Genomic DNA, 9,048 nt, shown 5'->3' on the forward strand with positions numbered 1-9,048 from the left:
GTTCTTAACCCAATTATTCGTTGCAAACAAGAACACATTCAATAAGGCAATTGACCTATGTTCTACAACAATTTAATTCCAATACATGCTTCAAAGTTAGCTACTCAAAGAAACAAAATATCAGAATTCACATAACATAGAGAAACCGAAATCATCACGCTTGTAGAAACTGAAAATCCATTCAAACTTGTTTATAGAATTGAAATCATGTTTAGGGCTTCAAGATTAAGCCCTAACTAACAAGAAATTAGTTACTCATGCTCTTGGATGAACTCAAAAATAAATACATAAGAACTGAAACTTAAAAGAAGAAAGGAAAAGAAAGAACTCGTTGGCAGCTTTCTCCTCTTACGCGGTTGATCCCTTTTGGACGTGAATCTGTATCTGGGGCCTTGGCTGGCCTTTTATATCACTTATATCAGAGTTCTAAAACCCTAAAATTGACTGACAAGTCGTCCAAGAAGTCTTGGTAAACAAGGAATCCAAATAGGAAAGTAAAAATCACAATTCCTAACTCCACAGGGAAATACAGCTCAGCCCAATTGTCACACGATTTGGGGATCTTCGGCCTTGCAGAAAAATCATTAAAAATATATTTTAGAAAGATAAATGTCTTATCTTTCCAACCATATATAGCACGTAACTTGGAAAATTCGGGAAGGCTTCCATTTCTTCACATTCACGTAACATGTATGAAACTGTCTTGTCTGCACGTGGGCTAACTTTACTTGTAATACTGTACCAATTGGCTTGGTAGAAAATTCTAGAAAAATCACAGATTGAACTTCAAGATGTTAGCTTTCATCTCCAATTGGCCTTGCTCTAAAATTCCTCCGAAAAGTTGATTTTTCCTTAAAAAGCTTCTAAGAGCGCAGAAAAGCTGAAAATCAGAAAAGTAAAGTAATAAGCCTTTTTAAATCTAATTCTCCTACAAAACCTAAGTAAAAAGAGTACATAAATGAGTATATTTATGGACTTATCAAAACACCCACAACTTAGATTTTGCTAGTCCTCGAGCAAAACAAAACGGAAAATAAAAACAAAAAAAAACAACGACTCAAAACAAACAAACAACTAAATTCCCAATATTGATCTCAGAGATAATCACCAACGGTTAACTCACTTCAAAGAAATAAGCAACATTAACTCAAGACATTATCAAAGGGTTAACCAAACTTTAATTGAACAACTTGGAGTGTCGTGTGTGAAATAGCCAACATTAATATAACCACGACTTAAGCTTCACAAAAGTTAAATAACCAAATAAGAACAAGCTTTAACTTCAATTCTCACCAAGGATGTTCACTCCAATGAAAACACTCGAAATTTGACTAGGTAATGTCACTCATGTATGTGAGAAGAATCAAAGCAATAGGATGTACTCACATAATTGAAATAAAAGCACAAGACATGAATAAAAGATCTCATGGGAAGATATCGCATACTTGAAAATATTTAAACCATCCGACCATAGTCCTTCCACACCTATTCTCCACCTGAGGAATCACACTTCTCCTTGGATCAAGTAGGACTTTCACTAAGGTTGAAATAGGGCTTAGGGTGATGGGTGAAACAAGAAAAAGATATGGATGAACAAACGAAGTCTAAGGGCTAAGTAAAGCTTTCCATGAAATTATAACATCTTGCACTTTAGCACACAATTTTATCTTGATACTGTCTTAAATATTTTTTTTTTTTTACTTTTTTTTTCTTTCTAACTCCATTAGCTTTCTAATCAACCCATGTAACAAGTGTTAGGCCAATAACTCCCAAGCTAAATAGCTTTAGGGTATTAAGTGTAAAACACTCCTCGGGCTTAAAAACTCGAGTTGAAAGGCTTCGGAATCATACTTTCTTTTTTCTTCTTCTTTTTTTTCTTTTTGAAACAGTATCATATACACATGATTGAACATTTTGTGCAATTCTCCCTTAACCATGAAAGTGCTCTACAAAGCTCCTTAAAAGGGTGTAGGATAAATATACAAAAGGTTAAGGTGAGGAGAATTGGGTAAAGAATGATAAAGGCTTACATAGAAGGCACAAGGGGTTGACTAGGGATAAAATTGATATGGGTTGGCTAGAAAGGCTCAAACGAATGAAACAAGGCCTATATCACTTCCTGGGATCCATGTGGTTCATGAAATATGCCTCAAATAAATAATGAAAGTAGTTCTAGCAAACAATTTAAACATCCTCAAGTATTTGGCCAAAACAAAGAATAATGAGATCACAACGACTTGTAGGCGAGAAAATTATAGAATAGTATATAACACTCAAGAAAGAAAGAGATAGGCTCAAAAGCTCACATAATAAGGGTTGTATAAGTCTACACTAGCCTTATTTGGGAATTTAAATCATGTGAACTCCAATCGAAAATCATATTAATATGGCTATGTGCAAAAAGATTTACCAAGTCTAATCACAAGAATAAGGCTAACACAAAGATAATGTAAAGAATTATTGTCATGCTCACAACTTCTTGAAAGTAACTTGTAAATAAAATTCAATCTCATCATAGAATTGGGAAGTGACTACTACAAACAAATAAAAACAAGACTCAAAGTAAAAGAAAATATTTTTTGATTTTATGACATTTTTCTGATTTTTTTAATATATTTTAAGGAGAGACAAAATTAGAAACAAGACAATACTCAATCACCCACAACTTAAAATAAACATTGTCCTCAATGTGTAAAATAAAGAAATAAATTAATGGATAATCAATTAAAGAGAGAGAGGGTTTGAGGACTTCCCGGGTTTTCTAGGTGTGCGGAGGGGCAAGAATTTGTTGAAGTGAGAGGAGATAAACAAGGCAACGAACTCACACACCCACAACGTGTGTCTTTGAATGCCAACGGACTAGTAATAGCTCCTAAAAGTCACGGAATGTGATGAAATTGGAACGAAATTGAGCTGGATATGTAATCATGAAAATCTGGAAATCTGACATTTAGCAACGAAAAATCTGATGAACACCGTGGCAAAAAACTCTTTAGTGACGAAAAATCTGATGAACACCGTCGCTAAAACCTCTTTGGTGACGAAAAATCTTCAAATTCTGGGCAGAACAGCAGCTGCTGTTTTTAGTGTTTTAGGACTTTTTGAGCTTCAAATCATCCTAAAACATAATGTAGGCCATTGGAGGCCCCCAAACCTGGTCCAAATCGTCATAATAACCATTCGAAACATGTTGGTGGCATCGAATTGACCTGAAAAACAGCAAAAAATAAATTAAGCAGAAATTCTAGTTTTGACCAAAATAAGAACATAAAAGCTATTTTTCTGTTTTCTGGTATCTAAACTCAGCCAATGACCAAAAAAACTTATGGAACACATTTGAAACATGCTGCAAACACCCTAGGGCTATAAAAATGTGAAAATTTTTCTTTGGAACACAAAATCCATTGTTTGATGACCCAAAACATAACAAAAACAAAAATTTGAAAATTTATGAGAAATCACACATAAACTAAAACAAAAGTTAAGAATGGTTGGGTTGCCTCCCAAGAAGCGCTAAGTTTAAAGTCTTCAGCCAGACACGGTTCTTTAGATGATTAAACAATAGATGGGGGTGGTGCATCCACAAGCATGCTCTCTTTTCCAAGCTCAAAAGATTCATAGTATGGCTTCAAGCGATGTCCGTTCACTTTGAATATGTTTCCCATCTTGTCATTTTGAATCTCAACTGCACCATGAGGGAAAACATTAGTAACAACAAAAGGACCATACCATCTAGAACGTAACTTACCTGGGAATAGCCGAAGGCGTGAATTGAAGAGCAAGACTTTCTGCCCTATTTCAAAGGTCTTCCTTTGAATGGCTTTGTCATGAAATGCCTTCGTTTTTTCCTTGTAAATCCGTGCACTCTCATAAGCATCATTCCTCATCTCATCCAATTCATTCAATTGAGTCGCTTGCATCTCCAATTTCTTTCATATCGAAATTGAATTTCTTGATTGCCCAAAATGCTCTATGTTCAAGCTCAACCGGAAGGTGACATGCTTTACCATAAACCAAACGAAAAGGAGACATACCAATGGGGGTTTTGTAAGCTGTCCTATATGCCCATAATGCTTCATTAAGTCTCAAACTCCAATCCTTTCTCGTAGGGCTCACGGTTTTCTCCAAGATTTGCTTGATTTCTCGGTTACTAATCTCCACTTGTCCACTTGTTTGGGGATGATAAGGTGTCGAGACCCTATGTGTAATTCCATACCGCTTTAAAAGTGCCTCAAATGACCTATTGCAAAAGTGAGTGCCTCCATCACTGATAATGGCTCTTGGTGTTCCAAACCTAGAAAAGATGTTTTCCTTCACAAAGCTCAAAACAACTTTTGAATCATTAGTCCGGGTAGGAATTGCTTCCACCCATTTAGAGACATAGTCAACAGCAAGGAGAATGTAAATAAAGCCATAAGAGGAAGGGAATGGTCCCATAAAATCAATACCCCACACATCAAATATTTCAACAATAAGAATAGGCGTTAAAGGCATTTGATTCCTAGAGCTGATGTTACCGGTTCTTTGACATCTATCACATGTGGAACAATAAGTATATGCATCTTTGAACAAGCTTGGCCAATAAAAACCACATTGCAATACTTTAAGGGCTGTTTTCTTAGGACCAAAATGTCCACCACATGCAGATGAATGACAAAAGGTAAGTATAGAATTAAATTCAGATTCGGACACGCACCTTCTAACAATCTGATCTGGACAATATTTCCATAAGTATGGATCATCCCAAACATAATACTTACTGCGTTTTGACAAGCTTATCCTTTTGAGCTCGAGTGAGATCCTCCGGAATCAGTTTTGAAGCCTTGTAATTGATAATGTCAGCGTACCAAGGGTCCTTGGCTTCGAGGGTGAAGAGTTGCTCATCGGGGAAACTTTCACTTAGAGGAAGCATGTCCTCTTCTTCATTGGATCCTTGCACCAGCCTACTCAAATGGTCAGCCACCACGTTTTCACTCCCTTTCTTGTCTCTAATCACCAAATCGAATTCTTGAAGCAAGAGAGTCCACCTAATCAGTCTTGGCTTGGCGTCTTTCTTTTGGAAAAGGTACCTAAGCGCTGCATGATCAGAGAATACAATTACTTTAGTGCCAATAAGATATGATCTAAATTTCTCTAAAGCAAAAATAACAGCAAGCAACTCCTTTTCCGTAGTTGAGTAATTCAACTGAGCATCATTCAAAGTCCGGGAGGCATAATAGATGGCATGTGGTACGTTGTGCACTTTTTGTCCAAGTACAGCCCCCACTGCATAATCCGAGGCGTCACACATCAACTCAAAGGGAAAATTCCAATCTGGAGGTTGTATAACAGGGGCAGACGTTAAAAGCTCCTTAAGCTTGTTAAATGCAGCCAAGCACGCTTCATTAAACTCGAATTCCACATCTTTGCCAAGCAATCGACATAAGGGCCTTGATATTTTTGAAAAGTCCTTGATGAAACGCCTATAGAACCCTGCATGTCCTAGGAATGACCTAATCTCCTTCACAGTTGTTGGGGGCTGCAAGCTTTTCACAACATCGATTTTTGCCTTGTCCACTTCAATTCCCCTACAAGAGATAATGTGACCTAATACAATACCTTGTTGTACCATGAAGTGACACTTCTCCCAATTGAGCACTAAATTGCATTCCTGACACCTTTTCAACACTAGAGAGAGGTTGTGAAGACAAATATCAAAAGAATCACCAAAAACTGAAAAATCATCCATAAATACCTCTATTATCTCCTCCACCATATCAGAAAAAATTGACATCATGCAACGTTGAAAAGTGGCAGGTGCGTTACATAAACCAAAAGGCATACGCCTATAAGCAAACGTACCAAATGGACAAGTGAAGGTGGTCTTTTCTTGATCTTCCGGAGCTATGGCAATTTGATTGTATCCGGAGTATCCATCCAAGAAGCAATAATGACTATGACCTGCAAGACGCTCAAGCATTTGATCAATAAATGGTAACGGAAAGTGATCCTTACGTGTCGTGGTATTGAGCTTTCTATAATCTATGCATACTCTCCAACCCGTTTGAATTCTTTGAGGCACCAACTCATTGTCTTCATTCTTCACAACGGTAATTCCGGATTTCTTGGGAACAACTTGGACGGGACTCACCCACTTGCTATCCGAAATGGGGTATATAATTCCCACGTCCAAAAGCTTCAAAACTTCCTTCTTAACGACTTCTTTCATCACTGGATTCAGCCTCCTTTGGGCTTCCCTTGTAGGTTTCGATTCTCCTTCCAAAAGGATCCTATGCATGCACTTTGTAGGGCTTATTCCTCTGATGTCTGCAATGGTCCAACCTAGGGCAGTCTTGTACTCCCTTAGAACTCGAATTAGTTTGTCTTCTTCGGATGCACTCAAATTAGAAGCAATGATCACAGGCAGCGTCTTTTTGTCACCTAAATATGCATATTTCAAGTTCTCCGGAAGGGGTTTTAGCTCAACTTGTGGTGCCTTCACAATAGAGGGAACAAGCTTATTAGTAGATAATGGAAGAGACTCAAAAATAGAGTTAAACTTACCTCTTTGGGGAGGCAAGGCCTCAAGTATATTCACAGCTTCAAGTACGGCTATGTTCCCTTCTTTATTCACTGTTTCGGGGCTTTGGATGAGTGCCCTCTCCAATGGCGTCTCTCCTTGTGATGCACTAAATGTTTCTTGTACCATTTGTTCAAGTACATCTATGGAAAAACAAGCATGATCATCGTTAGGATATTTTAAAGCATCAAATACCTTAAACTCCACGGTTTCCTCATCGAATGCCATTGTGAGAGTGCCTTCATACACATCAATTTTTGTCCTTGCTGTTCTCATGAATGGACGTCCTAGAATCAATGGAAGGTCTTTTCCAGGAATAGGAACTTCCTCCATCTCGAGCACTAGAAAGTCAGCTGGAAAAATTAGCTCATTCACCTTGACCAAAACGTCTTCCAGCACTCCCTTAGGATACTTGATTGATCGATCAGCCAATTGTATGCTCACGGAAGTCTTCTTAAGCTCACCTAAATTTAAAGATTCAAAAACAGAAAAAGGCATCAAATTAATTGAAGCACCTAAGTCTAATAAAGCATGTTCAAACCTTTGATTTCCAATGAGACAAGGTATAGTAAAACTCCCTGGATCCTTTAGTTTAGGAGGCAATTTACGCAATAGCACAGCTGAGACTTCTTCACTTAAGGCCACGGTTTCATGCTCCTTGAACTTTCTCTTATTTGTACAAAGGTCTTTGAGGAATTTTGCATAGCTTGGAATTTGTTGGATCGCATCAAGCAAGGGAATGTTCACTTGCACTTTTCGGAAAGTCTCTAGAATGTCCTTTGAAACTTGCTCCTTCTTTGAATTCAAAAACCTACGAGGAAAAGGAACTTTTGGAGTAATCGAATGATTCACAAGAGAACTTACCTTAGAGTTGTCACTTGGAACCGTAAGCTTGGAAAAGGGGGCAGCCACTGTTTTGGTTGAATTTCTCTCCTCCTTGTCAACATTTGCCACCTCTTTTCCACTTCGAAGAGTAATCGCCTTTGCTGTTTCATGGCCTCCATTAGGATTTGGAATGACTTGGCTTGGGAACTTTCCTGGCTCTCTTTGACTCAAGGAGGCTGCAATTTGTCCAACTTGGTTTTCAAGGCTCTTGATTGCTGTAGACATTTGTGCCTGTGTTTGCCTTGTTTCCTGCATAAAACCTTGAGTGCTTAATGCCAAAGAATTAATTAACTCTTCTAAAGACTTACCTTGCCCATGAGGTGGTGGTGCATTTTGTTGAGGAACAAACTGATTTTGTTGAACTGGGGCTGTTTGCACATTTTGGTTGTTCTTCCATCCAAAGTTAGGGTGTTGCCGCCATCCCGGATTATAGGTGTTAGAAAAAGGATCGTTTCTTGGCTTTTGTTGCTGCATATAGTGTGCTTGAGCCATCTCTTCTCCATCACCATACAAACTTGGACAAGACTCCGTAGGATGTCCGGGATTAGCACACACGACACACACTTGTGCTTGAGGGATTAATTGCTTAACAAGGTTAGTCAAATTAGCTATTTGAGGACCAATATCACTAGCACTTACCTCATAAACACCTGCTTTCTTTGGGGGAGCTCTCCGGTAATTAAATTGTTGAGAGTTTGCTGCAATGTTCTCAAACATCTCCTTAGCTTGAGTAGCACTCTTGTTCATCAAGCCTCCTCCACTAGTAGCATCAACCATCATCCTCTCCGAATCAAGTAATCCCTCATAAAAGTATTGCATAAGTAGCCAATCTTCAATTTGGTGATGAGGGCACGAAGCTAGGAGTCTTTGAAACCGATCCCAATACTCATGAAATGATTCTCCATCTAGTTGCTGCACTCCCATGATCTCCTTCCTAATATGGTTAGTCTTTTGAGCTGGAAAGAACTTTGCAAGGAACTTGGAAGCCAATGCTGTCCATGTGGTGATAGATGCACTAGGTAAAGAATAGAGCCACTCCTTGGCTCGTTCCTTGAGTGAGAATGGAAACAAACGCAATCTGATTGCCTCATCACTAATCCCTCCATTGTGCATAGTTGCGCACACAGCAAAGAAATCCTTGATATGTATGTGAGGATCATCCCCAACCTTGCCATAGAATTGTGGCAAAAGGTGAATGGTGCCACTCTTGATCTCAAAGGTGGTTGTAGTGGCTGGATATGCAATGCAAGACGGCTGGTCCAATGCTTTAGGAACCGTGAAATCCTTCAAAGGTCGGGTGAGGTTGTTAAGTTCCAACGCGTCTCCCATCTTGATTGGAAGTGTATCTTGCTTATTTTTATCTCGACGGAGATAACGAAGTGTGTTCTCTAGTTCAGGGTCGTATGGTATAAGCTCGTGACTCTGTGAACGACGACCCAGCATATACCTGAAAATTGAAAACAAAACTCAATTAGATTGACAATCCCCGGCAACGGCGCCAAAAACTTGTTGGTAATTTTTAACAACAATATTTAAACCTTGCAAGTGCACAAATCAAATGATAGTATAGTAAGCAAGCAAGGGTCATTCCCACAGAGATTGTA

General features: G+C 38.6%; 1 protein-coding gene across 1 annotated transcript; it reads right to left on the minus strand.

Moving 5' to 3' along the window:
* Positions 1-3,219: 3,219 nt before the first annotated feature.
* On the minus strand, positions 3,220-9,048 carry LOC148916452 (uncharacterized). The gene is given in 3 exon segments (XM_089054687.1): positions 3,220-3,924; positions 3,926-4,798; positions 4,800-9,048. Coding segments are annotated over 3 exon segments (5,331 nt in total). The 5' UTR covers positions 8,888-9,048; the 3' UTR covers positions 3,220-3,554.

The sequence above is a fragment of the Prunus mume genome, linkage group LG6 (genome assembly GCF_029339155.1).
Source record: "Prunus mume cultivar Tortuosa linkage group LG6, ASM2933915v1, whole genome shotgun sequence".
In the NCBI taxonomy this organism is placed as follows: Eukaryota; Viridiplantae; Streptophyta; class Magnoliopsida; order Rosales; family Rosaceae; genus Prunus; species Prunus mume.